Source organism: Anoplophora glabripennis, unplaced genomic scaffold (assembly GCF_000390285.2).
Source record: "Anoplophora glabripennis isolate ALB-LARVAE unplaced genomic scaffold, Agla_2.0 scaffold92, whole genome shotgun sequence".
NCBI classification, from domain to species: Eukaryota; Metazoa; Arthropoda; class Insecta; order Coleoptera; family Cerambycidae; genus Anoplophora; species Anoplophora glabripennis.
The window spans coordinates 600,407-624,648 of NW_019416269.1; the positions used below are offsets into that span (position 1 = coordinate 600,407).

At 30.6% G+C, this 24,242-nt stretch overlaps 1 protein-coding gene across 1 annotated transcript in view; it reads right to left on the minus strand.

Moving 5' to 3' along the window:
* Nucleotides 1–13,640, minus strand: part of LOC108903282 (ecdysteroid-regulated 16 kDa protein) — a 63,911-nt gene extending 50,271 nt beyond the window's left edge. Inside the window, exon 1 of the mRNA XM_018705400.1 lies at nt 13,418–13,640. Coding sequence (XP_018560916.1) covers nt 13,418–13,493 — 76 coding nt within the window. The 5' untranslated portion in view covers nt 13,494–13,640. The remainder of the gene's footprint in view (nt 1–13,417) is intronic.
* Nucleotides 13,641–24,242: the final 10,602 nt, after the last annotated feature.

Consider the following 24,242-nt stretch of genomic DNA (forward strand, 5'->3'; position numbering starts at 1 on the left):
TTTTTTATTACTATTTTTATCTAAATGGGTATTTTTTTTAAACTGAAAAGAAACATTTTTGAAATACAACACTATGCATCAATAATTGATTTTAAAAATGTAATTTTGTCTAACCAAAAATATCTCATACTGAGAAAGATTTCTTCTCGATTATACAATAAGCAATAAGCATTCTCTGTTCTTATTCTCAAATCTCACAGTTAAATATGATTTACATACATACTAACAAATATGACTTAGAAACTGACAGTCAAATATAACTTACAACTCACAGTCAAATATGACTTACATGACAGTCAAATATGACTTACATACAGTCACATATAATTTACATTACACTTACACACTCAAATGTGACTCACATAGTCAAATATGACTTACATAGTCAAATACATATATATCCCAAAATTCTCGAAAGATTTGAATTTTGCGCCATTTGTACGGTAAAGTGTTACGAAAAAAAAAAGACAACGTGGCAGCTGATGACAGTGCAGGGTTAATAAAAATGGAGTGCTACATGAAAGAACAACGTGTTTTCATTGTTGAGTAATATTTTAAAAATAATAAAGGTTTGGCAGTTACAATTCGCAATTTTCGTACAAAATATGGTCGGAAGACTGATTTGACTTAATCAACTGTGAAGAGGTTAATCGAAATTCAATGAGACTGGATCAATTAATATCTTAAACACTCTGACCGTCCTTCAACAGCAGTTCATGAGAGTGTTGACGAGGGTCCAGGAACATCAAATCGGCAACGTGGTCAAGAATTGGATATTTTGAGAAGTTCTCTACAACGTATTTTCACGAACGGTTTGCATCTTCATATTTACAAAGTTCAATAAACTTCGAAGAAGTTGATGCTTATTTTCTGAACAAAATCATCTTCAGCGATGAAATTCATTTTCATCTTGATGGCTCCGTTCATCGACAAAATTGTCGTATTTGGGGTTCATAAATTCCACAAGTGTTGGTTGATTAACAAATACATCCACGATGGGTCACTCTGTTTGGTACGAATTTTTAGATGGAAACATCATCGGACCATTCTTCTTCAAAAATGCGTTTGGTCAGGTAATAACACTTAATAATAATTATTTTTTTATGACCGAATAGCAAGATATGGATGTAGACGACATTGGTTTCAACAAAACGGTGCCACATGCCATACAGCACGAGAAACAATCCGATTACTGCATTAGTCATTTTCTGGTCGTGTAATTTCGCGTTTTGGTGATCACAATTTGTCGCCCAGATCATGCGGCTTATTGCCCGTGGACTTTTCTTTGGAGTTCTCTGAAGTCTAAGGTTTATGCCAATAAGCCCACGACCACCCACATCTTGAAGGAGGAAATTTAGCGATTTCTTTGATTTATCTAGGTTCTTATAGAGTTATATATTATAATATTTATCAAACTTTAAGAAATGATTTGGAATACATTTATCACCGTTTCGCAAAATAAGCACAGACTCTTTTAGTTTACTTTGACCGAATTAATTTTTTTCCCCAAAATGTTTGTGTTACTCCATTGAAATATCAACACTTCTGAAAATATTGGAAACAAAAATAAATCTTAAAGACAACAAAATGTTACGAGTATATTGTAATAGAATGAGTTGGGGCAAGGATATTAAAATATTAAAGAGAAAAGCAAATCTAGGAAAATAAAATTGGTAAAATTGATTTTAAAGTAAATTATAAGTTTGAGTAAGTTGTTAACTAATATAATAATTTTAATTTTTTTTTAACAAAGACTCTCTATAACCCTAGCAAACAAAATTTAAACTAAATTACAGCTATATGCTCATGTGAGCTGGCACCCAAACAAAAGAAATGGGATACAAAGAAGAAGAAGCGAAGTAGTATAAGCAAATAAAGGTAAGAAAATTATCTCATAAGAATTTATTACAATATATACAAAAATATATATTCTGTTTATCTGAAAAATTAAAAGGAACTGATACTCGGTCAGTTTTTCAAACCAGAGAGAATACGTTACGCACAATTTTATCAAAAAATGAGATAACAAGTTCTAAAGATTGCTTTACGGTATACTCTGTGAATTTGGTAATTACGTTGGCGAAACTTCGAGACTTTTAAATGTTAAAATTGGAGGGAACATTGGGTGCAGAAATTAATGCGGTAACAATAAAATCAAGATTCCGTACTTATTTCGCTAAATATTCATACAAAATAATTTATCTTTAGGAATATTATGTATACTCATAATTGGGTAACTGTTATATAGGTAACAGGTGATTATAAAAATCCTTCAACGAATTAGATAGCGCTTCATATTCTATTAACCTCAAACAAGTTTTTTATCAGAATTACAACCATGTAATAGGAGATAAACAATTTGCTTAATCATGTTGCTGACACATTTTCTATTTCAGTATTTTTATATCTTCATGGCCAATTGCTATGCAGAATTCGAATGTTGTTCATTAGAAGAAAAAGTAAAACATATACTGCTTGTCATTTTAATAACATTCTTTGTGTTGGCTTGGTTTTGAGGCATAGGAATCGAGGAAAAAACTTGCATAATTATATATTTAACTCTCATTTTGCTATAATGAGTTTTATTCGATTAATTGGGAATATGATAAAATTGAAAAATATAATTGGTTCTTCTTTTTATTAAGATATTTTTAATCGTTGATGAAGTAAGTAATTAACATCATATTTACTAAATAATTATTACTCACATATGATTTTTGTACGGTCTACAATCGTACAAGCTTTCTATGTTAATAAATAAAAACCTGCACTGCAACTTAATTAATGTATTCAGTTTGTTATTTAGTCCTCGCAGAAGATACTAGAATACTATTGAATTGGACTGTAATTCATATAATACCACTCTTTGAGTTAGAATACATGAAAATATTCATTCTTAAAAACCCTAATGGCAAAAAATTATTTATTTTTTTTAACACTGAACAACATAATTTTATGCTGAAAATCGCAACAACCAACGTAATATGTTTAATGAGTAATTACGGACCATTAAATATTTAATGAATTTTGCGCATACGAGTACTTACAAATGTAAATTGCCAAGTAGCCTTTTAATAAACAGGATTGTCCCACGAGGCTGTAACTGACGTTACACCAACAGTACAAAATTTTGTCCACCGACGTGTAAACACAATTGGGTCCGTTTTACTCAGTTTCTACGAACTAATACAAATGCTGTCTTGTTTCACCATTACATGAATGCTTCATCATAATACAAATGTTTTCTTGGTTCACTATAAATTAAAACGATATCCATCAACTCCGAGTTGCTATACACGCAAGCCATTTTTGACACTAACTACTAAAAAACTACTGTAAACACTATGACAACGACGACTGTAAAATCGGTTTTGAGTATTTGGAGTCGCTGAGGCCACGTGGCTCTCCACGCGTATTACGAATGACGCTAGAGACTACAGTTGTCCAGCTATGTAATTGTTGAAGGTACTACAATAAATTTTTTCTCGGAATCTATAAGGATTTTACATTTTTTTTACGATATTGACTTCATTTCTCATACCGCATCTATTCCCAAATTTTTTTGGATAAGTTGTGAATCACCCTGTATAAACTTGGGCCGGAAATATGCCGTTTCTCAGATGTAGGACTTTAAATTTTTACGAAAAGAAAATATTTTAATAGTAATAGCTAAGGCAAGGGTCGGCAACTGGCGGACCGCGGTCCAGGTCCGGACCGCGGAAGGTAAAATACTGGACCGCCAAAAATTTTTTTAAAGTATAAATTGCTCAAATAAATTATTTAAAAAAAGTTTTTTTACGTTTAAGTATCAATCTTATCATTTTTTCTAGTATTTTACGTTGTGTGTGTTTTGAGTTCTTAAGGGTTAGTAAGCAGATTAAATTTGAGTCCAAATTAAAATAAAAAATAAGAAATGTGAATTTTTTTCTGGACCTCGTTAAAAATTTTCAAAAGTATCCGGACCCCACCTAAAATTACTTGCCGACCCCTGAGCTAAGGTAATAGCTACACTTAATACTTCCACACCGTAAATATAGTGGACGGGATCAGCCTATTTCTTTTTTCAAAATATTTTTGCATACACGGTTAAAGCGATACTTTTATTTAAAAAATACGTCTGCCACGTTATGATATTTTCTTCGATTTTAAAAAAATAGATTTAATGGTTAGCGTTGGTACTCAAAATGTTGTAAACAAATAAACTATTCTTTTTCTTAATGAAAGTACACTTTGTTATTTGAATATTGTTATTTCAAATTTCATTTGCATCTTCCTTACACATGATTTTAAAAGTTTTAATATTTTTTTATTTACTCGTGCTATAACAATGTTAAACTGTTTACATATCTCTTTGTGTATAAGTATTGGTGGTTTTTTGTTATTATTTGTTATATCAGTCTCGTCCAGATTTAACTTCTTAATTTCTTAATTATCATTTTATCTGACCTATAGTTCATATTGCAAAGGAAACTAGGAAGCTCATTTATTGTTTATAAATTTATTCCAAAATCTATGAAATTATAAAAATTTGACAGGAGTAAGTTTTTATCATTGGAAATGTTTAGGCAATCGGTAATCTAACACTAAATGTTAGAAAAATGTGTAGAATCTATCAGTGTATAGGGAGTATAAACGTTCACTGTAACAAATGATCAGTCACGATCGGTGGGCGCAGGGGTACTTCGATCGTAGTGACTTTGATGTCGTAGTGTAGGTTGGACCTCTCTGCCTCGAATAAGAGTGTTCCTGGTGTACCACAATTATGGCGATGGCAATGAGGAATAAAATGGAAAACCTCCACATTCTGGCTATTTAATCGGCAAATGTTTACGTATTTTCATAATCATTGTACACCATTTTTTCGTTATTAATTTTTTACCGTTAATACATAATAGTCAAATAAAAAAGAAAAGAGATAGGAAGACTATTTTCAAACTTGCTTATTATCGAACCTAGTCATTTCATTAAATACTTATTACTATCGAAATAAATGAAATAGACCGCTGATTGTGAGTTTGCAAACCGATATTAAGAAAACGTAGGGGTAAAAAAATTTGAAATTTGCACCATATATAGCCTCACTATTACTCTATTTTGTGCTAACATTTCAGTTAGTTTTCTTTGTCCCATTTATTAGTTATTAATGAAAATATTGAAAAAAATCACGGGTTTTCTGCCTACAAAATTGATATCTTTCACTTTAACTCGTAATTTTTACTGACGATAAGTCGAACTATTATTGTCTTTAGTACTGCAAAGGTCATTTGTCTCAAAAGCTCTTCTTTTTTTATGTTTAAGCAAAAGAGAAGACAGTGCTATCTCCGTAAATATTCCATTCTTTAAAAAAAGAAAAAAATGACTCAAGTAGTAAATAATTGTAAACAACATTCTGAAAAAAATTGTTAAAATAATACAGTTATAAAGGCTATACTGTATACCCTGCATCGGACCGTGAACGTAATTGACCATTCCGATACTGTTTTTAAGAATATCATATTTATAACTGTATTATTTTTACAAATTTTGTCAGATTATTGTTTACAGTTATTTACTACCTATGACAGTTTCTTTCTTTTTTTAAAGAACGCAATATTTATGGAGATAGCACTCCCTTCTGTTTAGCTTAAAAATTAAAAAAAGAAGAGCTTTTGAGACAAATGACCTTCACAGTACTAAAGACAATAGTTCGACTTATCGTCAGTAAAAATTTGAATTTTTATTATCAATTAACAAAACAATTACGACGAGTTAAAGTGTGAGGTATCAATTTTGTAGGCAGAAAACCGTAATTTTTTCAACATTTTCATTAACTACTAAAAAATGGGATAACGAAAATAACTGAAATTTTAGCACACAATAGATTAATAGTGAGGCTATATATGGTCCAAATTTCAATATTTTTGCCCCTACGTTTTCTTAATATCGGTTTCCAAACTCAGGGGTCTATTTAATTTATTTCGATAGTAGTCAAGTTTTAATTTATTGGATTTGTATCTAATTTTTACCAAAGCGTGATCTCTCTTTCTGTAGAGAACATTGAAAGAACAGATGGTATTTACTACCTTTGCAAGTGAATGTAGTTTGCAAAGTTCTTGCTTTGTTTTTTTGCGTGTGGCAGAAAATGATTTATAATCTATATCAAATCAATTATACCGGTACACCAATCTCCAAATTATTGATATATTTGACTCGTACGTATTTTTCTTTACGATTAATAATAGAATTGTTGATGACTTTATAATGAGTTCCAATACATATAATTAGCAAAGTATCTTAATGCTTATATAACAATACAAATACATTTACTGTATTAATTAAGCGATGAAGTGGAAAATACTTGCATTTGAAATAGTTGTATAAAAATTGTGTTTCACTTTTCTCTACGGTTCATAGGTCATTAATCGGTAGCACATATACATACATATACACAGTTAGTTAGATGTACAGGTCATCAAATACAGGAGGAAAAGCCCTGGTTGTGAGTGCAAAGCGTTACCTGCTCTAAATTAAAAAAGATACAGAGGGAAAAGGAAGTCACATTACCAACACGAGACTAGTGTGGACTGAATCTATAATAAATTTATTTTAATACTATTAAAAAATAACGTGAACTAATATGCTCTAGAATGTTTTTCCTCTTTGTTATGTTATATGATTAGTGAAGCCTAAGTAAGCCTAACATTACCTTCTGTAATAATAATTGTATTTTTATTTTATTATCAGTGCAGATGATATGCATCAAATCTGCTCATCGGCAAATACAATACATACATGATACTTGGCAAGTACCTACGTCATTCTAGAAAGTGTGATATTCCCGTGAACATTCGCTTGGAACATGACGTCACGTGGTTCATTAATAAGTTTATGTTTATTGTTTATGATTACGTATGTAATAAATAAAAAAATTTTTCTGTATCGCAATAATTACATACCTACACTACTAACTATATCATCAACATCTAATTCTTGTGCGGCTTCTTCAGAATTATTCTTGAATTTTGACATATTATTTGTCAAACATTTGCTAATTACTAGTCTTTCATTAATAATGAAATTACCTTATTATACCGATACTTAGCACTTGTACTTAATTTTTACCATTTGCGTAAATGCAATTACTTCGGTTACGATGTCAAACAAACACAAGTGCTAATATATGCAATTTCAAATGAACATTGAATTATTTTTTGCCATCATTTGCCAAGTCAATTTGTTGTAAGTAATTTTACTTCTATATTTTTATGTGACTCTCCAATGTATAAAACTAGATATACTTAAAAAGAAACGGTTTAGTTTTATAGTTATATACTTCAAAAAATTAATATTCTTTAGAATATACTTCGTTAAATATACCGTACAAGTTTTTCAGTTTTCTTGATCAAACTTTAAGAACATGTAGGTTAATTTATTTATGTAAAATTACAAGAGACTCTCTAGTTTTATCAGAAGACTATTTTTTTGTTATTTATTTGATTAAAAGTTAAAAATTAATATACAGTGTAGGAAAGTACCGATGGTCTATCAGAAGTTAAGTGAGAGCGATAAAGTAAGACATAGAAATCCATATGATAGACAAGGATGGCTATAATGAAAGCGTCTAATAGTCAACGCCCATTTCGCCCTTCCACAAATAAGAAGTGGATCTTATTTGTGGAAGGGCGAAACGGGCGGTGACTATGAGAGGCCTTCATTATAGCCATCCCTCTCTATCGCATGGATTTCTATGGCTTACTTTATCGCTCTCACGTAACTTCAGATAGACCATCGGTACTTTCCTACCCTGGTAGGAAAGGTACATGAGTGATATTACCTTCCGGAAACAAAATAAAAAAACAAAATTCAGCGAGACCATTGTCTGAAATGATATTTGACGAGAATATTTAATTGACTATTATATTTAGTTTAATATTCATTGTATTACCTAGCAATAGATGTTTTTTATCGTGGTAAACCAACATGTGGTCATAGATAACGGAACACTATAGATTGATATCCCAGTGCAAAACTAAACATAGCAGCGCTCCAAGCGGTTCTGCCGGAGAACTATTTGTTAAGTACAGGAATTTTAACTAACTTTAGAAACTAGCAGCATTTTTTTCGATTTTGCACTAAGGCTCTTTATATACTTTTTATTATTCAATTTGGTAGTATCTCACGAAGATAGATACACTCAGTATGTACTGAATGTAAAATAAGTTGAAAAAAACAATGTAAATTGTTTACTCTTTGGTTATGGTAGAATAACAAGTAGTCCCATTTCTCATATTCGTGTAAATACATTTAACTAACAACTAAATACATTTGGGAGTACAAAAATGTATAACACAATATATTTTAGAAAAAAACTGCTATATTATCTGTCAAGTTAAAATATGTTATAGATAACACAGGACCACAAAAAAATGAGTGGAGGGTTCCTTGAACCAGACCAAGTGGATTACATGTTTTTTGGGTCGCTGAAACCGAATCAGAAACCTGTTTTGCCCTATCACGTCAGCATTTTTTTCTAACATCAAAAAACTGCTTGAAACTATGAAACCCAACAATATCAACCCTTAAACCATATAACACTATACTTTCATAACTCAATAACCTTGAGATCGATAACCTATTACTCTAAAACTCTTAACCTGAAAATCTATAACCTCAAAACTCATAAATCTCAAATCCCAATAAACTGCAAACACAAAATGAGCAAAAATAAAAACAAAGCACTTACAAGCTAAACTCAAACCTCAATCTAGAATAGTTTTAACTTCATAATTCTACACCTCCATCACTTAATAACCTCATAATTATAAACTTCATAACCCTGAAGTGTAACATAAGAAAATTGCATGTCACAGTATAACTCCGAATCATATAACTCATAACTCCATAACTCATATCCATATCATAACTCATAACTCCACATCCCCATAATTCCATACAACCTAATACCTGAAAACTCCATAATCCCAAAAGTCCATAATCATATACCCCAAAACCGTACAATCCTATAAGCCAGAAACTGTCACACAGAATTCATGTCTTAGGTGCAACTACATTTACTACAGTATTTTAGGGTTACAGGGTCATGAGGTTATAGGGTTACAAGTTTAAAGGTGATAGAGTTATAGAGATATGGTGCCGCGAAGTTTTAATTGTCCACCTCAAAGTATTTTTTTGTCGCATTTAAGAGTTGTAGGGTTACGGGGTTTGGGTTATAGGGTTATGAGGTTTTAAATTACTGGGGTTATAGGCTATTGGGGTTATAGAGTTATGGAATTTCAGGGTTACGGGACCTCAGAGTTATGGGGTTATGGTTATGAAGTGATGGATGTATAGAATTATAAAGTTCTCCGATATTGAGGTTTCAGTTATGCGTGCAAGTTTTTTTGTTTTTTTGCTCATTTTGTGTTTATTGGGATTTAAGATTTATGAGTTTTGCGGTTATAGATTATCAGGTTATGGGTTTTAGAGTTATTGGTTATCAATCTCAAGATTATTGAGTTATGAAAGTATAGGGTTATATGGTTTAAGGGTTGATATTGTTGGGTTTTATAGTTTCAAGCTGCTTTTTGAGGTTAGAAAAAAAACGCTGACGTTATGGGGCAAAACAGGTTTCGGATTCGGATTCAGCGACCCAAAAAACATATAATCTACTTGGTCTGGTTCAAGGAACCCTCCATATTTCTTTTTGTGGTCCTTTGTAATAAATGGTGTAATCATTAGAAAGGTATTTAAATATGAAATAAAAGTACTTATAGTTAGGGCTATTACAACTGAGCCACGGAACAAAGCCGTACGCATTATTTATTAAAAAGCAAAAAATTCAATTGTTTGCAATACACCACCGTAAATTCCAATGGATAGGAATTAATTCCGTAACATCCGCACGATAACAAAGTATACTAATGTGACTTAATCGTGAAAAGTTTTCTGAGGCAGAAACTCACGCATGTCTCTGTTGACCGCTTGGCACGCCATTGAATTCCGACTCTTTCTGATAGCCTTATTTATTTATAACACTCGTATATATTTTTTTATTGGTATACAAAACAAATATCAAGTAAACATGAAAGTGTAACAATAAATATGAAACAGTACGTGAGTAATGATCAAAATATAACCTGGAATTAGAGAGAGTCAAAATCAACTATCGTTTAAAAGACTGTCCATCTTTCATTGGAAAACGGTACCTTGAATTAAACATAACTTGATATTCAGGCACTCGACATCTTATTTTTATTTTTTCCACAACGAAGAATTTTTAAATACTTATACAGGCTGTTACAAATTCGCTTCTCACTACAGGGATCTCGGAAACGGTGAGAGGTGCGAAGTAGCTTAAATGGGGGCAAAGTTGCGTTATCAGGGGACCAACAATATGCCTCTAAAAAATCAAGGCTAACATGATTAGTTTTCGAAATATTTGAAAAAACCCGAAATTTTGGAAATCCGTTTTTGTTTAATTTCTGCCTTGTTTGAGGAGATATTGAAAAACGAAGAACAGTTTCTCATGGCCACTTTTTGCCCTCTATTGAATGGCATAGTCAATTTTTATATGTAACTTTTCGTCTCTCCAGGACCATCATCAACTTATTTTTTTTAAATAAGACCCTGGAAATTTTATTACATTTTTTGCAAGCCTTCATGACCCCCAACCCCCAATACTGTACTGCCTCAGCCCTAACCAAATTCAGACGTTTTGTCTTGAAAAATTTATCTTCAATGTATTTATTCCAAATTTATCTAAATTTGTTTATTGAATTATCGTACACTGTAAGTGTCGTTAAACCCTGTGAAATCCCTCTAGTTATTTAAACTATTACCAGCACGTGCTACAATAGAACATTTATTAATACCATCACTTAGTCATATGAACAACCAAAACGCCAACTGAATATTATTCTTTAAAAAATTTCAGTAAATGTTCAAAAACATTTGCGTTTTAGCAAAGGTTCAAATGAAGATCAGCATAATATTATCCGAATTTATTACATATGTAACTGCAACTGTGAAAGAGCATGTCAGATGTATTTGTATGAATATCCTGAAAAAAAATAGATCGGAATTTGTTTGAATTTTGAGCACTCGAGAAGCGTAGAAATAACTATAGACACGGGAATAAAACTAATAATATTTTATTTTAATGCGCGGTGGTAATAGTTTAAATAACTAGATGGATTTCAGAGGGTCTAACGACACTTACCAGTGTACGATAATTCAATAAACAAATCTAAATACAAAATTTAGATAAATTTGGAATGAATATCTACACTGAGGATGAATTTTTCGAGACAAAACGTCTGAATCTGGTTAGGGCGGAGGCAGTACAGTATTGGGGGTAATGAAGGCTTGCAAAAAATGTAATAAAATTTCAAGGGTCGTATTTAAAAAAATAAAGTTGATGATGGTCCTGGAGAAACGAAACGTTACATATAAAAATTGATTATGCCATTCGATAGAGGGCAAAAAGTGGTCATGAGAAAGTGTTCTTCGTTTTTCAATATCTCCTCAAACAAGGCTGAAATTAACCTAAAACGGATTTCCAAACTTTCGTTTTTTTTTCAAATATTTTGAAAACTAATCATGTTAGCCTTGATTTTTTAGACGCATATTGTTGGTCCCCTGATTACGCAACTTTGCCCTCATTTAAACTACTTCATAGCTCTTACCGTTTCCGAGATCCCTGTAGGGAGAAGCGAATTTGTAACAGCGTGTATAAAATGATTATAATAAAAAGAGCGCATAAACATTACGGTCGTCACTTTAATGAAATTCACGTCTTGATTTAAATCAAGTATGGTGAATATTGCAGGGCTTCCGGTAGTTGCGCCGAGAAACGCGATTAGCTAAAGATAACGGGCCGATAGGTATAAGAGTTTTCTCTATATTTTCCTTTCTCTATGTATATGGTTTTATGGTGGTAAATGTTTCAGTAAATTTGAGTTTTGTCCTGTATAATATCACAAAAGATTACAGTTTAGAAAAATATTTTCGACTTATGTTCTTTATGATGAAAATCGCGTCTGTAGATATAAAGAAAGATATAAAGACGCACACCTGAATTTACCTGTTGAAAATCCAAAAACGATGTTTCAAAAATAAATTCAATTTCTTAGAAATAGGTGACTTTTTGTCACCTCAAAAAATAATAAAAACACGGCATTTAATTTTCTACAATGAAATGAATGAAATAATAAAATAATAATGAATTATATTCGAAAAATGTTGGCAGACTGAGATATGAAGTGAAGATATGAAGATGAATAAAAATTCATTGAAATATATTTCATACGGTACTCCATCGTTGAAATTCTTCAAAATCTTCCAAGGTGCAATTTTTCAATGCACAAGTTTCAGCTTTATCAAGGTCATAAAGAAGGATGGTTGCGAAAGCATTTAGTTAAAAAATGCTTTGTTGGCAAAATACGAAAATTAAAATTCGTTATAATCTCATTGCTTTTATAATTAAAAATGTGCAAGAGTATTGTAAATCTGTATTTGATTGTATATTATTTATTGATAAAACCTCCTGATTAATAATTTAATTTAATAGAAGTTATATGAGTGCATTTAGATCTTAACGCACAATGGAAAATTAAAAAAAAAACGTTTTTTATGTTACTGAATAACATACTGAATTCAGTGACATAAAAAAGGATTTTTTTCAAATTAATTAATTAATTAATGCCTAGAATTCTAAAATAGAAAATAATAAATGTGTAAAAATTTATTTAACTTTTAGTTGGGACGTTTTTTAAATTTAACATCTCTAGTTCATCTTCAGTGAGACTGACAAAAAATGTAGTGATTTATTAAGAAAAACCGTTTTTAATAATATTTTTTAATCTGAAACGGTCAGACTTGCAATAAAAACGGAAGAGTGGTTTTTGTTATAAAATGTTTTTGAAAAAAAAATAGTTGTAGGTTCTTAGTGGTTTATCAATTTATTTCCTTTTTTAAAAAGGCACTCGCCACTCCTCTCCTCTCTCTCCTCCTTTTTAAAACACTGATAAATCTGAAAAATTTAAAAGCCTACATTTACTGTCAAAAATATTTCGTGATATTTCAACATTATTCGTTTAGAATGTAACCAAGAAAAATACTTTTTTAAAGAAATCGAACATCCCGTTTCCCAAAAAGTAAATTTTATTCGAATATAGCATGCATAACAAATTATTATTAATTTTTGATAAACCGGTTACTGTTCCTAATGTTGAATAAACTGTGACAGTGTAACTAAATGCAAATTTCAATTTAAAAATAAATAATTGCCTAAGACATATACAAAGCACGACAAAAATTAATAACATGTAAATATGTAAAAGAGATACACCAAATTCGAACGTAATTTTTTCCAGTATTTCTCCAATTTCTACTCATTTACAGCCATTTCTGCTTCAAATTAAATCTTTAGGTAACTCACCGATTCCTTTACACTGCTTCACTTGAGTGGCTGAGCAGTAAGCGGCTAAACCAAGTAAAACAAGGAAAACCTTCATGTTCGGATCAGTAGCAGCGATACAGAACCACAACACTTTCAAAATAGTCTGGTAGTACTCGTTACTCAGCAGGTAACCGACTAATCCCCAGACCACTAGAGCACCACTCGGCTAACTCTCTCTTCAGGAATGTATTTAAATACTCTCCCGTCCTCTTCTTCACCTGGTCGATTCTTGTGTTCGTCAGTAAGGACTTCCGACTAGGTGTTAATTGGTATTCATTAAGTAAAGTGGAACTAGTGACGCGTGGAATCAGCAATTGCTCGATGTATGGAGTTGACAAGTTCATTAGGAAAATCGCTTATATGCAATACCGATAAAGGAAATATACAATAACTATTTACTTTGAACGAACTTAAATGTAGTTAAAATGGAATATAAAAATCGTACGATATTTCCAATGTCAAAAATGCAGAACAGTTTAAGCCAATATTTTCCACTTTCAAAATTGATGTTTAGGAATTGGTATGTTTTTTTTAGAAAATGGAGGTTTCTTTGGGCATTGAATAATTATTTTTTCCGAAAAAGTGGCAGTAATTCAGATAAGTTTGTAGGCCACCATTCCACCACTTTTGTGGGTTCTGATGGAAATCATATTAAATATGAAAAAAAATTATTGAAATATAAAAATTTCAATACTTGCAACATCATTTGCAAATTATAGTAATATAAAACTGTATCCGCCACCCTGAAGTTTTAAATTAACTACTTTGAAAATTAGTTTTGACTTTATTTACAAAATTAAAAAATTTACATAATTCACCCATTTTGGCTTTCCATTTGTGTACAGGGTTTACACAAGTAAATTCAAAAATTAATTCAATAAAAATAACAGAACAACACTTTTTGAAAAAGTTAATATTAACTTTGTTACATAACCTCGAAATTATTATTTTTTATTTTTTATTAATCTTCTGCTATAACTTCTGCTGGTAGAGTTATTATTGGTAGACAAATGTACCTGCGAAAGAAAAAATCATCAAACTTCTGAAACTCCAAATGATTCAAATGTACTGTCTAGAAAATGACAACTTTTTATGTACAATTTTTCAAATACTGATTAACAAGATAATAACGATTATTAAAATAATCTTTCTAAAATGCCATGTTTCCAGTTTCAAGTCAATAAAATCAACTGTTTCATAGAAAAAACATATTTACTTAATGATTTGGAATATTTTCCGACCAGGTTTTATAATCAAATTCGAATACATTATTATTATATTTATTAAATTCGCAATTTTTATAAGTTACTCCATGCAACTAAAAATATTTTGACAGATTTAATACAAAATTCTCCCTAGTGCAGTTTATACTGCAAAATAAGTACATTTTAATCTTTTAGAATTTCTTGAAAAATTTATATGTGTATCTTCTTCAAAAATTATATGTTACCGACTTTGAACAAGAATATTTTTTGGAAGATTTTTCAATAATCCACAGCTGTTTAATTAAAAAATAATCAAATAAAAAATTTCTACCTTTTATCTAATAATACTAAATATCAATAATACAGGGTGTAAGAAGTTTGACTGTCATTACTTCAGCATGAGTAATCATAAATGAACAAAAAAGTTGTATATTACAGGGGCGTAAGATTAACAGTTTTCAAAATACAGCGAGTACTAATATTGGGGAGTTTCATCACGTGACAACAGCGCTTAACCTGCTGATACGCACCAAGTGTACACGCGACAGACTTGTCCTACGGAAAAAATGTAAACAGCTATTATTGTGAAACATTTATTAAATTTCAAGACAATTGTTTTCCAGTTTTTAAAAAAAATAAAATGTATTGATTTTGTACGAAGATGGTGCTTAAATTTTAGCTCGAATTTTAGTAATTATAAATCTCTTAAAACAGGAACTTAACTTTTAATCAAATTACGTATTTGAAAAATATGTAATTGAAGTACCCAAAGAATCACGTCGTCTAAATAATCATACGTATAAAAAATAAGCAAAATTCAGTACAAAACAAACTACAACATATGCTCGAAATGTCCACCACCATTTTCCATGCACACACGACACCTTCGAATCCAATTTTATATTTATTACAACGCTACCTATTTTTTAGAATTAAGCATAAAGAAGTTCAAAAAAGTGGTAAACAGTGTATTTTATGGTATTCTATGCACGCAGTTATGTTAATATTCCTTAATTAATGGAACTTTTGTACATCAAGTTGGAGATTTTGATCATTTTTTCTCGGAAATGGTTGAGCTTAGGACCTATGTCCAGGTTTTTTTTGTTTATTTTAATGTATTCCATCGTCTGTTAAGGCAGTCAAATTTCTAACACCCTATATGTACACCAAATTTGAAAATAATTGCCCTCCTGGAAAAAAAAAGTTACACAAAATACACAAAATATAGAAAAAATAACATCAAAATTATGTAACTCCCTTAATATTTTTCGAAAGTATGGTACAAGAAATTGTTCCATTATTTATGTGAATTGAATCCTCCTAAATTTTGTGTACCTACTTATTTTAGAAAAGCTCTGTAAAAGAGATGATTAAATTGATCTAATCATATACAGTTAACATCTGTATCATGGATCTTTTGCATATTGTGTAATCAACATGTTAGAGGTCACTTTGAATTGTAAATTAACTGTATTATGTAAGTATTTCTACTTTTTTCATTGCAATTATTTTATTTCATGTCAGTGATGATTTAGTTGCAAAAAAATAAGAACAGGTGATTAAAAATTGTTTACAACAAACATATAAAATAAAAAAAAATACAAAAAAAAACTGCAATAGATTCTGAAATCATACAATATGGCATTGAAAACAACACAGGTAGTATTAAATTTCTGTAGATATCAGCTGCTCTGCAAAGTTTTGAAATTTTAAAAATTGGAATTAATGATCCGTACTAAATAAAATATATTCTGTGAACAAATTGAAGAATTTAATTCATTTTAGAAAAAAATCCCAAAAAATTAGTAGTACTTTATCGTTTTGATTCATAAAAATATTTTGAGCAATATGAGATCATACATCCTTTCCTGTTACTCATTAAATTTCATATCAGTCTGTCTACATAAGCTGCGGTTTATTAAAATTACGTACCATAAATAATATTAAACTGTAACGGCAAAGAAGCACCCATTTATTAACTAACATTTGAGTTACAGGTAATCTTCTTCAGTGACTAAAAGGGCGAAACTAGATGTTCTGCTACAGACAACAGAGGCGGAAAGATACATCTAAATCACGGTAAACAAAAATGAGCAAGATTTTTTCTAATATTAATATTAAATAGTAGGACAATTTCTAAAAGATTGCAAATGAAATACATCTTCGATTTTCTATTTCTCTATATCTGAGGACATACCTTCCCATGAGGCGAGGTTGTGCGAGCATACGCAGTTGCAAATCAATTTGCCATGTGATTAAACAAGACGAATTTCACGCTAGCTGTAGTGTAGTCAAAGCAGAATACTGACTGGTTGAATTGTGAGCGAGACACTCGTCAATTCTCGAGCCGTGGGAAGATGCCTTAACGTATTTGCTCCATCATTCGTCAATTAGACAACAACCTTCTAAATTTTAAATCTTTACCTTTCTGATTCTGTAAAAACAATTTTTTTTCAAAGGATTCATGTAAGTAGTGATTTAAAATATTCATTTTATTAGTAGCTCCCGTATATTTAGTTTGATGGTGAAATAGAGGTCAAACAGTGTTTTTGTATTAATCATATTTAGACATACCACTTTTATACCACTTTTAATTATTCATTTAGATAATTATTATTTACTAATAGTGTATTAGATGAATTATGACAGGTAATGGTATATTTATAGTAAAAATACGAGAACTAATAACGAAATATATATTTTTTAGAGAAATTTTGTAGTTATTTTAAATATTGTCATCAGAAAACTGAAACTTCCTAAAAGTTTTGTGTTTTATATACAATTTTGTTACATTAATAATTATTAATCCCATTTTTAAGGAGGTTACGTGAAAAAGCAATACTTAGAATAAGTCAAATGTAGACATGGTAATGTATGTTGATCATGTTTACTACTGCGCATTGGTCTTTGTCAAATGTGATGTTAGGTAATTATTTTTTAACAGTTTCAATATATCTGGTATGTGTTTTTCTATTAATAATATTTACACGAATCATTTTTCATTTTTATTTTAGAATTATTAGCTACTAGCTCATTACTAGATATTGCTAGTATAATTCAATGCTAATTGGGTCGTGTTCCATGGAATATTATTTCCCACAATATCAAGAGCTAGGAATCTTGTCTATGAGGTTGAATACCTTTTGTACATCGAAGAACATTATTTGATCTTATTTGACAACATTAATAGAACAAATTTTTATTTATTTATTTAATCAGCTTAATACTTTTAAAATAAAGCAAAAATATAAGTACCTCTTCATATTCTGTAATGAATCCGGCGTAATGATAATAAATACAGAGGTCAACAACATAACCTAGGCATCAAGGGGACGTTAAAGAAATGAATCATCTGATACGTAGGTTGACGGTAGTTTTTGAATGACAGGTCAATGCCTTTCAAAGCCACGTTATTTGCGTGAATAATAGTATGAATAACCCTCCGAAGAAAGATAAAAACAGCAGTCATGTTCATTTTATTAATGATACTTTAGGTGAAGATTCGATTATCCAACGTGCAGCCAAAACTCTTGGCTACAAGATGTCTTGTCTAAATATGGGTATCCTCCCAAATTAGAGAATACAAACTAGATATGTGTATTTACACAAAAGTGTTTTAAAAAGTTCAGGTTCCTAAACAACAAAAATTTTCCTATTTATTTGATACAATATTTGATATAATAGTTTGTCTCAATGTCTTAAGAGTTTTTTGTTCAAATGAATTAAGTTTGATCCAATTAATTGTTTTACATTTTAATTTCCGCTTTAACTTTTCAGTTAGATACAATTTTCCTTTAATGGAATCCATCTTCGTTTTAATAAATCAGCAACTATTTTACATATTACATGTTGCAGACATATGAGCAGTGTCCATATCTAAAGCACGTAGTTTATTTTTAGACATCAAATCAATCAGTCACAGTAAATCCTCAAAATATTCATATAATATGATATACGTCATATCATTTTTAAAACGTGTTAGATATGGTTCTTGGTCCAGACGTATTTTATGATTAAATATTTCAAATTGGTATTTTATTTACATATAAGGAAATTTTGGATATGCCCATAATAGGAACAGTTTTGTTATATTTTTTTAATATTGATAAATGTATTAGAATATATAGGTACTTTAAGAAAAAAATTATATCATAAACTGTTATATACCTAATATTAAACAAAGAACTAGGAGATGCAACAAAGGACTTAGGGATGAAGTTTTGCGGTGAAGAAGACCACTGCTTGAACTAGAATTCAAAGCTTTGACCAAAAAAATATTGCGATAATGGTACCATTAATAAGTGTTTTAGAAACCAACGAAGTGAGGCCAACTATTTGCCAGTAGGTTAAAGAATGTTACCGAAAATGTCTGCTCTAGCACTAGCTCTAGCTATAGTCAGATCTGATGGACACACTTCTAATCACTGCACAAAATCTGAAGTATGAGGAAGAATTAGTTTATTTATTTATTTATTTATTTATTTAGAAATTACAATATCCAACGGGACAAAGTCCCAATTATAGGATAAGGTAAAACAGAAAACCTTAACTAAATTTTAAAAGAAAAAGACAAACTAACATTAAATATAAAAATATAAATACTACATAACATAGAGCAATCAAAATATAAAATCCAGACAAAAAACTTAAGGATAAACAATAACAGACAGATAAAACAAATAAGCTAACAAACATATACAAGATAAGGATTACATTTACTAGACAAACAATTATTTTATGTCATTCATACAATGAAAAAGTATATCAAGTCGATCTTCATACTTCTGGTAATTGGAAATCATTTGATATAGGGGAAATGCTATTAGTAAGTTGGTACGAGGTGTGGGTAATTGTAAAACGGAGTGAAATCTAGAATTAAGTCTAGGAACATGATATAAAATCCGTGAGACGAACGAGTCTGCATTTAACGTGTTATTTATGATTTTAAAAAGGAGTATAATTGAAAACATAATTCGCCTACGACTGAGACTATTAAAATTAAAACAAGAAAGCAATAAATCTTGAGGTGTACCACGAGGAGGATAAAATCCATAACTAATAAAATGAATAGTCTTTAAAAATCTCCGTTGTACTTTCTCTAAATGAATATTATAGATATTATAAATGGGACTCCAAACAACCGATGCATATTCAAGTTTGCAACGCACAAATGCTGCATACAATATATTTAGAATCTTTACGTTCTGAAAGTCCTTAGAATTACGCAAAATAAAGCCTAAATTCCTATAAGCAGATTTGGTTACTAAACTAATGTGGTCGTCAAACGATAATCTGGTATCGAAAGTAACACCAAGGTCAGTAAATTGCGTAACTCTATTTAAAAAAGAATCACCAATTTTATAATCAAAATCTAGATTAGTTTTGCGTCGACTGTAAGTCATAAATTTACATTTACTTACATTCAGAGGTAGATTATTACATGAACAACAATTGTGTAATCTATCAATTAGCAATTGTTAAAAAATAATTTCCACAAACACTTTCAGGTACACATACCTGCCCTAGATATGGTAGATGGCCTGTAGTAGGCTTGTACAATCTGTGGCTCGATGAAGTGGTATGTACAACCATAAGATCACATGTGGAAAGAATTGATCTTATGGTTGTACATACTGGTCATAATGCCAATGTTAGCATATGGTGCGGTAGTACAGTGGTGGTCGAAGATGCTGCAAGTCGAGAGAGAGGCTCTTAAGTGGCATTCAAAGTTAAATAAAAATAACCGACTGCAGCTCTAGAAGTCAAAGAGAAACTAGGTATGTTTGTATAACAAACAGGGACACCCACCAATTACCCAAAAGCAAATTGATTTTACCAAAAGCTCTGCGAGATGAAGTTAACGGTATGTTCTATTTTAGGAACGCGCAAGGTATAGCTTTCGAAAGAAGGTAAGAATAACAGGAAAAAGACTCTCCTCTATTAAAACCAACCTAGTCTGATATAATAGTTTGAAGACAGATACAGGCACGGTGTTCCTCAAGCATGCAAAAGTGGTCCGAAAATGGATCCAAAATCAGCTAACGCAGAAAGTTTCTATATTGTTCGTAGATGAAAAAGTGGAAAATTGGAAATCCTAAGTGATTGATTTCGCAAGTTATGGACGCTAGTGTATTTATGCTATACGCATTCGTGAAGAGCAAAGTAGAGCATTTGAGCACACACGTACAATCGGTTTTTTAACTCCAAGTCAAACAAATTGAGCATGTATTTATTAGTTATTGTTGATAATATTTTTTTTCGGAAATCAATTGATGCTTTAATCTGACAAAAAATTTTTTCGTTTTTACCAAATATCTCAAAAAAAGATTATGAAATGAAAAATTGACTGAAATCATCTTTAAAATCATGATTTTCAGAACAAGCTTACTGAAACCACTTTTAGCGTGACCCAGGATCAACGGCGAGGACGTAGTGGTTAACTGATCCTTTTTTTTTGTTTTTTCTGTATTTTTTTATTTTTTTTTTGTTTTTTTCTGTATTTTTTAATTTTTTATGTTTATTTTTGTTTTTTTCCAGTATTTTTTTACAAACTTAAGCTAATTATAGAGGTTTTGATAATTTTCTTTTCAATAACAATGAAATAAGTAGTACAATTTTTTTTTAATACTTAGAATTTACAGTTACAGATGTAGCGATGAAAATTCAACTACAGCTTTTAGTAGATTTGGTAAATAAGTATCACGATGAAAACCGTTTACTTTATAATGTTCCCAAAACTTCAAGAAGTCACGATGAATTAATTCACCACTCTGCTCTGACCAAAAACCTAAGCCGTTATTTCTTTCAATAAATTGGAAACCTTCTTTTACGTGTGAAAGAATTACGTGAATTTTCAGTGTTTCTGAAAGTTGTTCAATACTTTCCAAAGCTTTCTTCAATTCTTCAATATAATCATTAAGTGAAGATCCTACTTTGCCAGAGGTGAAACAACAATTCACGACCTTGTCCATAGCTTTGAAAGCTGCAATATAAGGTAAAATTTTAAAAATACCTACATCTCCGCATATGTGTATATCTCTGAGCCTATCTGACTTTTTCAGTAGTTTTCTACACGCATTGCCCTCAAAAGCATTTAAATTTTGGATTATTCATTAAGCCAACTTAATCATTTATCAACATATCAATAAATTTCCGAAAAAAATAATATTATCAACAATAACTAATAAATATGCTTGCTCAATTAGTTTGACTTGGAGTTAAAAAACGGATTATACATGTGTGCTCAAATACCCTATTTTGCTCTTCATGAATGCGTATAGCATAAATACAAAAGCGTCCATAACTTGCGAAACTCTTAGGATTTCCAATTTGCCATTTTTTCATCTTCGAACAATACATATAGAAACTCTCTGCGTTAGCTGATTTTGGATCCATTCTCGGACCACTATTGCATGCTTGAGGAACACCGTGAGGAGTTGAAATGGAGGTTATTTGGGGCTTAGAAAATAATTCATATCTTACTTGTCCAGGTACACATGCCACAGGCTTTCATGCTAAGGTGATGACCACTGAATCCTGTGTAACGAAGTTATAAAGAGGAATGTTAAAAACCAACGAATTGTTATTTCCTTTGTCAGTTAGGGAATGCTAAAGGCAATCATCTCATGCAAGATCAATTCTAGGATCTTAGGAAACTGTTTAATACTTTGTTAAAGCTGTAAACACAGAACACCATCGAGACAACGAGAAGGCTGATGAGTTAGCTAGAGTAGGCACAGAGACTCGACCCTCCTGTGCATTGCGAGCTGTGTTATTACGACACTCATGCAGGAACGGGTGAAAGATACGGCTCAAAAAAGGTGGCAAGAAGTTTCTAGTCGGAGACAAGTCAAGAAGTTCTTAAAAGGATTATCAAAGAGTTAAAGGTTACTAGCCAAAGTTGCAGCCGTTATCGCAAAGCTGTGTAACATAATACATTAAAGTTAGATTAAGAACGCTTAGATAAAAGACATACGATTGGTTGCACTAAAAGACAATAAATCATTCCATAAATCTGAAATCTATACTCTTCATAAAATAGTTCCTGTGTAACTATGTTTTAAAAGTTTTGCGTCATTTGTTTAATATTAATATTTGGGCGACCTACCTTGTTATTCCATATCTTCAATTATCCACAACGAACCAAAACCTTTCCATTAAATTCCTAAGTATTCTGAAAATATTCTGAACTTAATGTAAACAGACAAATAATATAACCATTACAAAAAAAAAAAGATTTCAGGATATAGTAGATGGAAGACGTAAGCAATGTGACTCCATTCACGTGACTAAAATTTCTTCAGTTGACATCTAATGCATTTTTACCACTGCTACATATTTTAGTACATTTTCGAAATCCTGTACTTTCTGATGGTATATCCAAAGTTGCTGTACTCTACTAAAAGTACATAACAAAACATTTTAAACAGAAGTAGCATCACATATATTTTGAGAGTCTGTGTGTTGGATTTTGATTAATTATCGTTTTATCATAAAGGTAGTAGTAGAAGTATGAAAATTTTATTTTTAGAAGTTGTAGGTAGATTTGGTGTTTTCAGTTATTAATAAAATGCTGTATAAAATCTATAAAACTTAAATAAATCTAAATCTAATCTAAATCTTTTATATAATTATAAATATACAGAAGTCGATGAAAATATGTAGGTACTCTGTATAAAATGGTTATTTTATGTTCAACATATATCTGTGTCATTATCAATAGCAAAATGATAACAAACTTATTTAACTTCATCATTTCATATTTCATTTCATATTTTTAATTTATTTGCAATATTTAACATATCTTTCCAATGTCGCTATTTGTTTTTATTGGTCTTACTAATTGCTTTACCGACACCAAATATATATCATTAATTCGCATTACATTAGAAATGCATTTATGCAGACGTAAAATAATTAAATTTAAGTTTCTTTTATTTGCATTTTATTTATTATTAATGAAAGGCATGTTAGAACATCTAGGTTCGTAGTTAGAACACCAAAAAGGGAAAGAAATATATACTCCCAAAGTTCAAGGTATAATATTTAAATTATATATATTATTAAGTATTTTGGTAGTTTTGTTACGATACCTTCATAACGACAAGTCAGTAAATTACATTATAACTAATAAAAATCAAAACATATCAATTTTGATCTTATTGAACATAACTTAAAGATCACATTTAAAAATAAATATTTATTTCCGTAATACCACCAAAAGGAAAACATATAGTCCACAATACAGGCCATCCCTGAAAAGTTGATTACCACATACTTTATAACTCCTGAGGCGCATCCTTTTGACGAGTCTACCACACTTTTCCTCTGCGACTTTTCTCGATTCCTCCGCTTTTCCACTCGGAAAAGTCCACAAACATGGCAATTTCCCGAGGTCTTGAAAAGTTAAGACCACATCTTTTATTTTTAGCTTAAGTAACTGGAAATTTTGTTGCAAATGCCGATTTAAATTTGTCCGACAGAAATTCTTCCGACAATGACGTGTCTACCGGTCGAAACATGCCAAAATAACAGGGTATTGAAAATCAATTACCACATAGGTAATTTTTAGTAAAATTAATTGTAAATAATTAATTCAG